General features: G+C 37.6%; 1 protein-coding gene across 2 annotated transcripts in view; it reads right to left on the bottom strand.

Moving 5' to 3' along the window:
• Window positions 1-13,547, bottom strand: part of SUGCT (succinyl-CoA:glutarate-CoA transferase) — a 309,704-nt gene that overhangs the window by 39,343 nt on the left and 256,814 nt on the right. For both annotated transcript variants that reach the window (XM_005146978.4, XM_031047163.2), the window contains one exon: window positions 8,710-8,773. In XM_005146978.4, coding sequence (XP_005147035.3) covers window positions 8,710-8,773 — 64 coding nt within the window. The remainder of the gene's footprint in view (window positions 1-8,709; window positions 8,774-13,547) is intronic.

Here is a 13,547-nt window from a genome sequence, read left to right as displayed (position 1 = left end):
TAGGGATGCTATGTCTTTTTAGGGAACTCTGTCCCATACCTTAATAGATTCTGTGTCAGGAAGATTTTTCTAATCAGGTCTTAATGATTTATGTTTTCACTAGGCATGCACTTTTCATTAGCTAGTTCACATCGGTTCTGTCTTGGTTTAAACCATTTGCATGGTGATAAGATGGACAGGATAGTTTTACTTGTGAGAAAAAAAAGAAGGTTTCTGTTTAGCAAAACATCATTTACAAATTTGGGTCAAATTTGGTGAATAATACCAGCCAAACAAAATATTTGGCAAAACTCTTGGGAATTTCTCACCCTCCCAGAACCCCAATAGAGCTCCAGAATAGCTGGCAAAATGGCAAGAGGTGGCAGCAATGCTTTATTTTTGACAGCCCAAATTATTAAGGTATCATTTGGAATATTCAAGACTCCAATCCAAATCACCACGCTTGTTTCGAAGTAAGACTCTTATGCAGGGAAGATCTGCTGGTGAATGTATCAATGCTAATAAGAAGGCACAAGTTTTAGAACAGGTCATTGGATTCAAATTTACTAAACCATGTGTTCATTGACCATATAAAAGGACTCAGAGGGATAAGAAGCACCAAAAACATTACTCTCTTTTCTATTTAAATTAGGAAAAAAACCCCAAACAATCCATATCTGAAGAAAAATAATGAAACACAGGCACTGAAATGGAAATATATAAATGGAAATAGTCATACTGACACTGTCTTTGAGTTAAACTGGTAAGCAAACTAGACATATGTTTGAAATGCAGCATGACAGCTAAATAGACTTATGTAAATTACACTGCATGGGCAGACACATCATATCTGTAAGTTAGGCAGTACCAGCCTTTCTAAAAGAGATTTTGATGTAGCATGGGATTAATTTAAGTAGAAAGAGCTGGGGGATGTACAAGGAAGAGGAGCAAACATAACTGCAAGTTCACAGTGACTAACAGAACGTAAATATACCCTACTTCAGAAGTCACAGATAAAAAAAGTTATACACATGTAAATATACTAACCCACAACGGGTACATGTTGTTGGGAGGCTCTTCATCAACTGAGCAGTGAAGTTAACTGTATAAGCCTTATCGTGCCCCTTATTTTTACCCAATCCCTTCATTCCATAAACTACAAAGAAACCACAGAACCACATTTCATGCACTGTCATTATTATAATTTGGAAACAGTGAGCATGTTTATGCTCTGTAGTTGCTGTTGAGTTCTATTATCTCAATTCTTTGAAGAAGTGAGAAAGGTAACTTCATGGGCTTAAGGGCTTGCCGACAGTCAGCCAGGAGGTTTGTGATGCACTCTATCCAACTGCAAATTTTTCCTGTAAAAAAGCTGCTGCCCTTTGCTTACACAAAAGACCTGAAAAGACCTGGGCAAAATACCCTAGTCATCTAGACGTGACTTTGGTCATGCAAGTATTTTCATGGGGAGAAAAAAAATGTAGTTTAAGTTTGTGAAAGACATGAAAAAAATATTGCTGCTCTATAAAATTAGGGAACATTGAATTAGAATCATGGCATGTTTTTTTAACGATGAGCCTGATCGAGCAGTTAAAGAAAGAGGCAGGTATTTGGCAATTTTTTCATCTCTTGGGGACTTCTGAATAAGAAAAACTGTGAAAGAAGTACATCGATGAAATTCTACAGTCAATGCTGTAAGAAGGCAAACTACATGATCTAATGGCCACTGCTGACCATGAAATTGCTCTGTCTAGGTTCACAGAAAACAGCTTAAGTCCAATCATTCTTTCCATTTGCAATGCTTGGGTCAAGACGACATGGCAGAAAGACAAATGAGGATTAGTATACTCAGTATCCTAGGGATTAAGTAAAATGTCTAAATGCTTAAACCATATTTTTACATTTAATGAAACCAAACTTTTTTAGCTGACAGTAGATTCCTTTTCTTATCCAATAATTATTAAAGATCATAAAGATATACTTGCAATTTATGAGTGTTGAAGTAATTTGGCTGTTTTACAACGCACCCGAGGCATGCAGCTATATCTTTACAATCACACACCCTGAACTGTGTGAGCACCTGGTGGTGCTTGTTACAGAGTGAGAGTTAAGAAAGTACTGTCTAAGTTACTGTTACTTATAAAGAAAGAAGTGGAAGACATTTAAAAAGAAAAAAAAAGAGAGTTTTATACAAAAATAGTTTTAAACAGAGCTGAATTCCAGAACCGTCACCACTGGTGGTAAATTAAAGAGTTTCTTTGGCTATTCAGTTCATGCTTCAACTTTCCTCACCCCTATGTAGCAGCAAGGTGATACTATTTAGTTTACCAGGTTATAGAAGTATAATTACTAATCAATGTTCAGCAAAACTTCAATGACCATTTTACTTGACTTACAAAGTAGGAAATGTCCCCACTTGTTTTATTTTCCTTCCTGATATGGCAGTGTCAGGTCCTGGAAAGAAACATGTGATGCAAGAAAAACAACTTTGATTGCCACAACTTACAGAAAGGCAGAAAAACCTAGGACCTAGGGTCTGCTGAGAGGAGAGCTCAGCTCAGAGACCCTAAACAAGAGTCCTGGAGAGCCGCTGCCCGAGTAACACAGTGCTGTTGGTCCCAGTTGGTACCAACACTCAGTTACTCTGAGCCTAATGGAAAAGACTTTCACTATTTCTTAATTTCCCAAAACAACTGAAGTCCCAGAGCTAGGAAAGAGACAGCTGGCTTTTCTTCCTTACAACATTAACTTTAAAAGCATCAACTGGGGCACTAAGGTCATTCCAGCAGGTACAGCAAATTTTAAACTATACTGTTGAGAAATACTCTGGAAACTTATGAGAAAGAAGCAAAAATATCAAAGGGTTTGTTGTTTATGTTTTACTTTACAAGGAATCTTGAAGGATTCCAAATAAAAGTATCATTCATTAAAAACATAAACTAGCCTGTTCTACACAAAGCTTATAAAGTATTCCTTGCCATTCACGCCATGCCTTTTCTGCTTCTGCAATCAGTACAAATATATTGTTTATCTATTTATGAAGATACTTTTAAAGTATTCTGAGGATAGCTAAGTGAGCTGTCATACATCATTTCTGCTCAGTTCCTGTAATGGTCCCGAATCCCTCAAAATTGAAATCAGCTCTGTGAATGTAAAAGACATAAACAGTCAGCCCTGATGACTAAAAAAGGCGAATGAGGTAACGGTAATGCCGGTGAAGCTGTTTGTCTCCAATGTACCATAAATAGTGAAGTGAAATTAAAATTTCTCAATCAACACCAGTTATGCACAGGCACGCGCGCACGCACACGCATATGAGAACCCTGTCTGATGAGAAGCAGACAGGATCACAAGTTCAAGCAGAGATTCTTACCAAAAGAATAAAATTATTGGGATTTTTTATGTTGTTGTTGTTCCTATATTGTGGGATATCCTCACTGCAGGAAACGATGGATTGGAGTACAGACTTCCTTAATTTCCTGCAAACTTCCCCCCATGCCATATTTCTAGTCCTTCTGAAGCTTTCCCACTACATTTAACATTACATGATCAAAAAAAAAGATAGCGTGTATCACTAACAGCCATATCTGCTCCCTGTATTGTACTCTTCAAACACACAGATACCCCACTGTTATTTCCACAGCTATAAATGGTCTTCCCCATATGTGGAAAAATTAAGTGTAAATACATACATACATAATAAATAGGGATAAGTATTTAAAAAAATATGTAAAAGATCTTCCAAGAACTTTCCTTCCCTTAGAAATCAAAGTATTTTTTCAACTATTAACTAAGATCTGAAAAACTGCAAGTGATTAGTAAGGTGAGACACACAGACTGATTTGTCCAAGGCTAGGCAAGAAATCTGTGGCACAGTAAGGAAGTCCTATTAGATTTCCTGCCTCTTCAACTTGTTCCTTAAAACCATTCTTGTAAGAGATTGATGGCAATTAGTCTCCATGGAACCACGACAACCATTTAATGAATCATACAACAGGAAAAACCTCTCTCTGAAAAAAATGTCTTTCCTGTTTCAGTAGCATATTTGTAATGCACAGTGACAGGAGAAGACCGGAAAAAGGGACATTTTTCCTGAGTGGGTTGATTAATTAACATAGATTGCCTGAATTCATTCCAAGAAATCTATGCCAAGGAGGAATCCTGCACTACCTTTCCTAACTGAGTCTGGAGCAGTCCCCCAAACACATTATCTCAAGAGTACAGAAGGAAATCACAAAGCCAGGTATGAAACTGGCCTTTGTGGGCCATAAAGACATCCTTGATGCAGCTCATGGGCCAAAGCACAGAAATAGTGTTTATCAACTCAGGAAATGGGGATGAAGAGAATGTACAATATAAACATTATCAAAACTAAGAATAGTTGTTTTGTCTGGAAGAGGTGTTCTACATGATTCCTACAGTTATATTGTTTCCTGTTTGATGAGAGATGATTCCGAAGAGTAGGCTTATATCCAAATCCCCTCTCCGCTAAGGCTCAGAAGGGGTTAGAAACAAGGTTTATTTCACAGAGGTTCCTGCTAGTTATTAGATTTATTATCTACAAAGGTTGGTTTGTTAGGGACAGCTGAATGCATTGTGTTTCTTTCCTTTTAAAAAAGAATGATATTCCAAACACTTTTTTTGATTATAAAAAACAACTGGCAGATTTTAAAAGACTAGGTAATGCAGAAGTTGGGAATATTATTATTTGAGTTTCCTAAACCATATAAAATAGATTATAATGGAAAAGGCTTGGGCAAGATTGCACTGCATCCATTAACTCTCCCAGCATAATTTGTATGGGTTGCTATCCATTATGCTCCGCATCGCAACTCAGAATTACTCAGTGGCTCCCAGAAACCCACATGCTACCGCTCTTCAGAAAACTCCATTACTTTTTGGCAAAGTAGTTCAAGACTAACCCAAACACTAAATCTTCTTGAAATATTGTCCCTTCACTTAACTGTATTGTCTCTGTGCCATCCAGCATCAGCTGCAATCTGGCACTCTGCAAAACTTCTCTCCCCTATCATTTTTTTCCCTCAAAAGTACTTTCTGTGCTCTACACTTCCCACTCTATTAAAGTATGTAATTTTTCCTCCAGATCTCTATGGAAAGGACTAAGTACAACTGAGCTGAGCAAAGAGACACTAAGGTTAATCACAGAACAAAAACATAATCCAAGTTGGAAAGGAAACTGGGAGGTCTCCAGTCCAAGCTCTTGCTCAAATCAGGGTCAGGTATGAGGTCAGACCAGGTTGCTCATGGCTTTATCTAGTCGTTTATTGAAAACCTGAAGAACAGAGCCTGTGTGGCCTCTCTGGGCAACTTGCTCAACTGCCTGGCTGTCATCATGATGAAAAAGACTTTCCCAATATCCAGCCTGAATACCTTTTATCTCATCCTCCCACCACGCAGTGCTGAAAAGCATGGCTCTCCACACTGATAACCTCCCTGTAGGTGCAGGGGGCTGCTGTCAGCCCCCCTGAGGCTGCCTTTTCCCCAGGCTGTACCAGCCCCTGTCTCTCAGCCCCTCCAGTTGAGGTGCTCCAGCTCCTGATCATCTTCGGAGCCCTGCCCCAAACTAAAGATGACAAAGGTGACTTCAGATACAGATTCATCAGTACAACACTGCAGTCAGATGAACCAGACCTGTGTTGAATGGGTGCAGTACAGTGGCAGACCTCTGGGACTCAAGCGTGGCTCTCTCAATGTGTTGCACGTTCTACATATGACATGTTAAGTGTAAGTATATGTATGAAACAAGTCAACTCTAGAATAACTACATGACATAAACATACTGACTGTTGTATGTGAAACATCCTAGTGAAATCACTCAACTACTACAGAACCAGATCTTTCTTTAAAACAATCTTACAGTTTTTTATACAGTCCCTCTGAGTCAGGTGGTAGAATCATAGAATCATGATCAACAGATGATCTCCATTTTCACATCCATACTTGAATTTAAGTTATCTTGCTAATTGTAACAGCAGCATGTATGTGCAAAGGCATTTTTCAATGAAGACTTGATATTGAAATACAAGGTCTATATCCTTCCTACCATCAATATGCATTCTGAAAAGAAAAATGAATAGAAATATGTTTTTAATACTGTGACTTCTCCCACTCCAGTTCCACCAGTATCACATGCTGTGCTTATCAGCACGCAATATATCTCAGGCTGGGAATTATAAAAAAAGGCAAGGGTGAAAGCACTGACTAGGTGTGCAAATTACCAAATTCAACAACCATATCAAAAGATATTTAAGCAGAGTATGCATCATCATGTCTGACATTGAAAATGTTGCTTACATCGACGCCAATGGCAAAATCCCTCAGAATTTCAAGATGCAAGATTTACAAGTGAGAATTGAAGCACAGATTTGAATCCACTCTCAAAGTCCATGCCTGGAGAAGGACTACTGTAAACCAATGTTAGACACAGAGGGCAGCTGCGATACTTGGAGCTGAAATATGCCCACATGGTCTCACTCAAGTAAGTGTATGTTACTGCACTCACAAATTTACTTGGCAGCACAAGCCTGACCTCTGTCAAGAGCATCAAGTGTGATGTCCAGTTCAGTTACTAAAAGACACATTAAAATCTGGCTTATTATGGTTAAGAAACAGAATTCACCTATTTTTATTTTGGGACCAGAGTCTCCCCAGTCTCTTTCAGGAGAGACATTTCTAGTCTATTCAGTTTCAACATTCACACTGATGTCTTAATCTTGCTTAATAAACAACCCTAAACCAGCAACTGAGAGTTTAGCAAAGATGTTCTCTACCAAATATAACATATTCAAATATAATAATTTTTTTTTTCTAAACAAGTTGTTACAATTTTAAGTAGTCATTGAGAAGCATCACTGACCAGGACAATTCCAGGGTACTTCCACTACCTACCACCAACTCACTCATGTGCTTTAATTTTGGGACAGAGTAATGCACTGTCTTTCCAGTGATATCAATAGGCCCATTCTACTCACATTGAATGAGTGTCCTTCACCCTTCCCTCCCCTGCCTTTCCCCTCCTTATCCTCCCATGCCAGGAAAGGAAGGAATTCTCCTTTTCCTGCTCAAATATCCAATAATCATTTCAGCCATCTGCTTCAATACAAGAAACTCTTAATAGAAGCCCAACTAAATGGCAAACCGTTAGAGATTAAGATGATTTATTTTAGTTTAGTGCAGTGTCACTGGTTTAATAAATAAAAAATACCTAAGGATTTGGGAAGTACTATGGCTTACCTATGTAAAAACTCACTCTCTTGCCAATACATTCTATCGCTGCTGACAGACATTAGAACATTCCTTTCATCTCCTTCCTCTTCTTGCAGTTTAAGCTATCCCCTTAAGGAGTATTTCCTTTCTCTAAGATAGATTATACATTGTATGCAACGTGAAAACCTTACGCGCTTTCTCTACCATCTGCAAGGCTTTTCTGCCTACTTCTTTAAAAAGAATTAAATCAAAACCCTTATTAGTCTTTTCATTTTTGGATAAATAAACCAGAATTACATTTCTGTTAGAAACTGAAAAAAAAAGATTGCTATTTCCAGATCTGTGTATTTAAATGCGAGAAGCTCTTCTGAATACAACCACCCAAACATCCAACCCTAATGGGACCAAATGTGGAATGCAAACTGTGATAAAGAGTAAATATGAAGCATACAAATACACGCACACAAAACACCCCCTCTGTTCATGCAGAAAACATGATCTAATATGGGATTGATTTCTTTCAAATAGCTGTTTCTGCATCCCAGTGTGATTCCAGGATGTGCAAATTAAGATAAATTCCATGGGTCAAATTCTTCTTACCACTACATGTGCTCAAGTCAACTGAAACTGATGAGAACTGGATGCTGTGTCAGAGGGTGAAATTGGCACAGAAAATCACAGTGTAAGGAGAAGATGTTATAAAAATAAAAATGACACAGTGCTTTGATTTGAATGAAGGAGGAAACAATTCTCAAAGTGGCTTGGAGAGAGAAAAGCACAGAGAAGCAGAAAAAGTTGACCCAGGAGCTAGGAGATTGTCAGATAAGGCTCAGTTGTCAAAACAGTCAACTGTGAGGATCTGTATGAGAATATGTGGCTCCAGATGAGCCCAACCTCATTCCATAACTAACTCTAATGGAAGCAAAGCTACACCAGCTCCAACTCCTGATCCACTTAGAATATAAAGAGAAGAGATTAGTTCATTACTTCTATACTCTTTGAAATTCCAGAACAGCTATTTCAGACTTCATCATTACAGAGCTTCACGTTTAATCTCATTAAACAAAAGAGGGTGATAAAACTTTCAGTATGAACTTCCTTCTTCTTTGGGTTTTGGGTGTTTTATTTTACAAAAGAAATGTCCCTAAAAGAAGCCCGTGTAACTTACAAAAGTGACCTAAATCAAAAACAGATTCACATATTCGTGTAGATGATTTAGCAGTAATATTTCTAGCAGTGGGAGTTTGCAAATATTATCAAATCCATGTTCACGTTTTATGACAATTGACCGATGAAAACCAGAAGCTATTCTGACACACATTTTAACCCATTTTGCTGCTACCAGTATGAATATGAGCACAAACGTCTTCCTGGTTAAACTTCTGTTCATTTGAGTGAAATGTGAAGATGTGTCATGTCCTCAGCTACATTCCAGAACTACTCAGGATGTCACGTAGCATTTAATTTCAAGCTCCATTTAGAAAAAAGGATTAAACACCTAACCTGGAACAGCTATCCTCCCAGCTGTTGGATGATTCATTTCCATCACAAGTTCATTGTGCAGCACCTAGAAAAAAAACAAAGCATGTAAGCAATACATACTTAATATAAATAACATAATCAGCTCCTAAACTCGAGAGGAAAAAAAAAGATAAATATTACCATGTTCTTTCACAGAGTATCTGAAAACACAGGGACCTACAGCTCAAGCAATTTGCTTAATTTGTAAAACAAAAGCTCTGATGTTTGACACTACTTCCTATTTTTGCATCTAAATAAATGCTTTAGTAAGACTTTACAAGTCTAACATATCTCTAAGCTCTTATAGCCAAGAACAAGCATAAAAACCTGAGCTGCGAGCATGTCATGGTTTCAACCACCAACAAACAGCTGGCACCAACATGAAATGAGAATTAAAACCTTCACCCACTTTCATTTTTACCTGAAATATGTATACATAACTTATGCTCCATAGTGTTGGTTTGCTTTTCTTTTTTCCACTTTTATTCAGTTGTTTTTGAGACCTTGATGGATCACACTATTAAAAGTTAAAATCATGGAGTAAAATCATAGAATAGCTAGGGTTGGAAAGGACCTAAGATCATCCAGTTCCAACCCCCCTGCCATGGGCAGGAACACCTCACACTGAACGTGTCAACCAAGGCTCTGTCCAACCTGGCCTTGAACACTGCCAGGGATGGAGCATTCACAACTTCCATGGGCAACCCATTCCAACACTTCACCACCCTTACAGTAAATAACTTCCTCTTTATATCCAATCTAAACTTCCCCTGTTTAAGTTTTGACATATTACCCCTTGTCCTATCACTATAGCCCCTATTGTCAACCTATGTTTACTTAGTTCTTACAAATATTTAGGAAAGCTGACATCATTTTGATGTTATTTCTGTTCTTTCAAGTGGGTATGTCATGCTTCAGCCCTATGTATATCTGTATGGGATTCATCACAATTTTCAGCATTCTGTTACTCACTTCAACCAGGAAACAATGTATGATACCAAAATTCTCAAGTAACACATAAAATTTTTAATAGCAAACTCACTGTTACTGTTAATAGGATGCTGCATCCAAAGCTAGTAAGTAATCTTTATGATTTCCTTACCTTTTACTCTGCTACCCTGTTATCTCAATCACATAATCAGAATTCTTAGAAGTTATTTTGTTATTGAAGTATTCTCTACAAATAAAAAGCCTCCCATTAACCAATCTTTTTCTATCCAGTGTAACAGGTCTAGAGTGCCTTGTCAAATGTAGGAGCTATAGAAAATGAAAGATGAGTGTCGTGGTTTAAACCAAATCCTCACAGTACTCTCACTCACTATCCCCTTGCTCCCCCAACTCCCGGAGAGTTAGGAAGGAGAATCCAAAGAATGTGGCCCCCACGGGTTGAGATAAGTACGGTTTAATTGCTAAAGCACAACACAAATCACTACTGCCGTTACTACTACAAATAATAATGATAAGGCCAATAACAAGCAAAAAGAATACAACACCCCACCAGCCACCGACCCATAACTCACTCCATCCTGCCCGGCTGAGCACCGCGTGCTGCCTCCTCCATTTCCCTCCAGAGCTCCACCCCTCCAGCTCTCTCTCTCCCAGTTGCACCCTGGGCATCACGTGCTATGGTATGGAATACCTCATTGACTAGCCTGGGTCAGGTGTCCTGTCTCTCCTTCATCCCGGCCTCCCCTTCTCCCCGGCAGAACATGTGCTCAGAAAAGGCCTTGAACAAAAACACCCTCAAAACATGCTCGCTATCAAGCGATAGCTGTTCCCAGCCCAGAAGTCAAAACACAGCACTGCACCAGCTACAAGGAGGAGAAAAAATGACTGCTACTGCTCAAACCATGACAATGAGCAAAGACCGTTAAGTGATCATATAATACATCTACCTATTCACCTTGTACTGTGAACACTGTTAACCTTGACTATAAATAACAGGTTTTGGTCTAATTATTCTTGAAAATTTCTAGCTAGTAAAATTTTTTCTTATGTAGCCTCCACCATATTTGCTATTTTTATTCTTAGAAATTTTTCTCCTAATACATTACCTCAGTACCTTTGTTTTGTATTAAACATCCTTATTCTTGTCTTTTCCCCAACCGGGCACAGAAAACCAATCACTAGAATCTCTATAACATTCTTTTACATCCTGGAAGATTGTAATCACATCCTCCCTCAGTCTGCTCTTTTCTAGACTAAACAAAACTAATTCCTTTAACCATTCTTTCCAAGTCAAATTTTGTGAACTTTTTATCTGTGTAGGATAGCATGCTTAAAAAATTCCCATTCTCAAACAGGTGGTGTCAAAGGTCAGGTCAGCTTTCTCTTAGCTTGTGGGGTGAGTCTATTTAGCTGACATTTGGAAATTTAGATACTTCCGATAATACATCCTGATGGAAGGATGTCTGTTCACTGGTCTAATTGTCTGGCGCTGTACCAAATCATTAATTCTATTTCTCCTTTGGAAGGTTAACGCCAATTTTGGTAGATATTCAAGTAAGACATCCAGAATTTTCTTCCAAATGACAGAATTGGAAAATATAATTGCTTGTTTTAGCTCATATTTAGAATCTTTCAAGTTTTGCCCTTAATCAAACAGTAATGAAAGTTTGTCCTCCTTTCTCTGTAACTTAGTTACATGGGTTTTCTTTACGCATTTAACAGATTTTTTGTGATCTGAATTCAAGAAAAAACACTTACTTGAAATCAACAGAACACTCAGGTGCATAAGCAGTTCTTTAGATGGCAAATTAACGCCTGTACCTTAAAGTAGCACCGTTTGGTTAAAGAAAAACATAGATTCTCTAGCAGCTACTCAGGTCTTCACTATAGGAAGGCAGACTTAGATTACTTTTAAAAGATCTCCTTCTGTCAGAACCAAATTCATGTCCCTAAGAAAATCCTGCAGTATCTTCAAGGCCTAACTTCTATTCCATTTTAAAATAACTTCTTAAGATGCAGTGAAGCTTCCTGTCCATTCCCTATAAGTACAGGCTTGACTTTCCCTCTCAGATAAGTAATTTTCTCAAAACCACTGTAATGTCATTACTCTTGTTGCTTTTATTTTCCACAGTTATTAAGCCTATATTGGTATATTCAAGTCTCCCCTCTTTCTCTGAAGAAAACAACCCCCAAGAAATTAATGGGGCCAAAGACTGTTTCTTTTCCAACACCAGCAACACTGTTTATAAGAACTGTTCAATTTCCTGTTTCATGTGTTCTATTATTAGGATTCCCTAAAAGAAAATGAAAAAACAACATCACTAACTCCTCCTCATCTACATTCTAAAAGCTATGAAGGAAACATGTGAGAATATTGCACTAGAGCGTTTGGGAGAACGCAATGTTCGTGTCCATTATCATCAAAGACAAGGAGAGTCTGAGGACAAAGTAAGAGAGAATTTGGAGGACTTCTCCGTTGTCTTAAGCCACTGAAATAGTCACAATCCTCCTGATGTGGTAGAGTCCTCTATCCCCTTTGCATTCACCTTTGTTCAGCATAAGGAACTGATGCATCAAAAGGATCATGTAATAGATGATAGACATCAGTAGATGCTTGTTTTATTTTCCATATGGCTCATGTTCCAGTTTAGAAATCCTGTTACTTCATTATCTGTCACCATGTGAGATTTTATGAATGAAAGTAATATTTGGGTGCCATTTTACACTGATTATAATGAGACTGCTGTAAAAGAATCAGAAGGACAGTCTTCTGTCCTTCAGTAATAATCTTTTCATATTATTTTATTTTATTCCAAGTATAATCACTTTGCACATTAAAGAAGGAACCTTTCATCTGTCTCCTGGTTAATGAAAACAAAACCTGATGTCACTATTTTGTAATCTTATCAGAACAAAAGCACTAGCAGTGCCTTGCTGTTATTTGTGACACACTCAGCTTATGTAGGATTTTGTTTTACCTGTTCATACTTTTTTTTTTGTGTTTCCTCCTGACACTTGGAACTGTAAAGGAAAAGATTCTTCTATTGCCAAGAAAAAAAAAAGGACACATCATGAAACAGTAAAAACATCTCTGCATTGTACAGAAGGCGGTAAAAGATAAGGTTGCTCCAATTTGTGTCATCGGTTATGATTCCTGTGCTTTTGCTACTAATCTTTTCTTAAAAAGTCTGTGTTTTCTTGCACACTGAATTTGAAAAAGTATATAGATACTATATACACAGTGCAGGACATATGTAATTCTCTGACATTAGGTATGACAGTTCTGTTTTGGGATGATATATTGTATATGCAGACAGTATGAAATTTGCCCACGTTACGAAAACATTATTTGGTGATGGATAAAACCTACAGAACTCACTATATTTCAAATCTATCTAGCCAGTATAGGTTAGTGCATTACTTTATTCAAACTACAGTTCATATGATTGGCTTCTAACCTCAGAGAATAAAAGAATTTCATTAAAAAATTACTTTAATACTGTTTTCCCAATACTATACGCAAGAAAGTCCACAAAGAATCTTAAACCAAAGATCTTAACATTTTACTTGTGTAATACTAACCAAGGGTAATTTAATATATTTCATCATATATATTCTCAGCTGTTTCATGATTTCCTCTTTGCTTGTCATGAGAAAAACTATGGTGGATACTTACATCACCTGCTATGAAACTCATGGTACTTCGGCTATAAAAACTTCAATGATTAATATTGCTCTTTTCCCCTAATGTTGTTAATAACTGCATGTTAAAAAGTGCTTACAATTTTTTTAACAGGCAGAGTTAAAATCCCTCAGCCATCTGCTTCACAAGGAGGATCAAATATTAACTCTAGTTACTTGTTGACTTCTTG

Source organism: Melopsittacus undulatus, chromosome 1 (assembly GCF_012275295.1).
Source record: "Melopsittacus undulatus isolate bMelUnd1 chromosome 1, bMelUnd1.mat.Z, whole genome shotgun sequence".
Lineage (NCBI taxonomy): Eukaryota > Metazoa > Chordata > Aves > Psittaciformes > Psittaculidae > Melopsittacus > Melopsittacus undulatus.
Note: the sequence above shows the minus strand (reverse complement) of the source record. Positions and strands in the feature narration are given on the sequence as shown.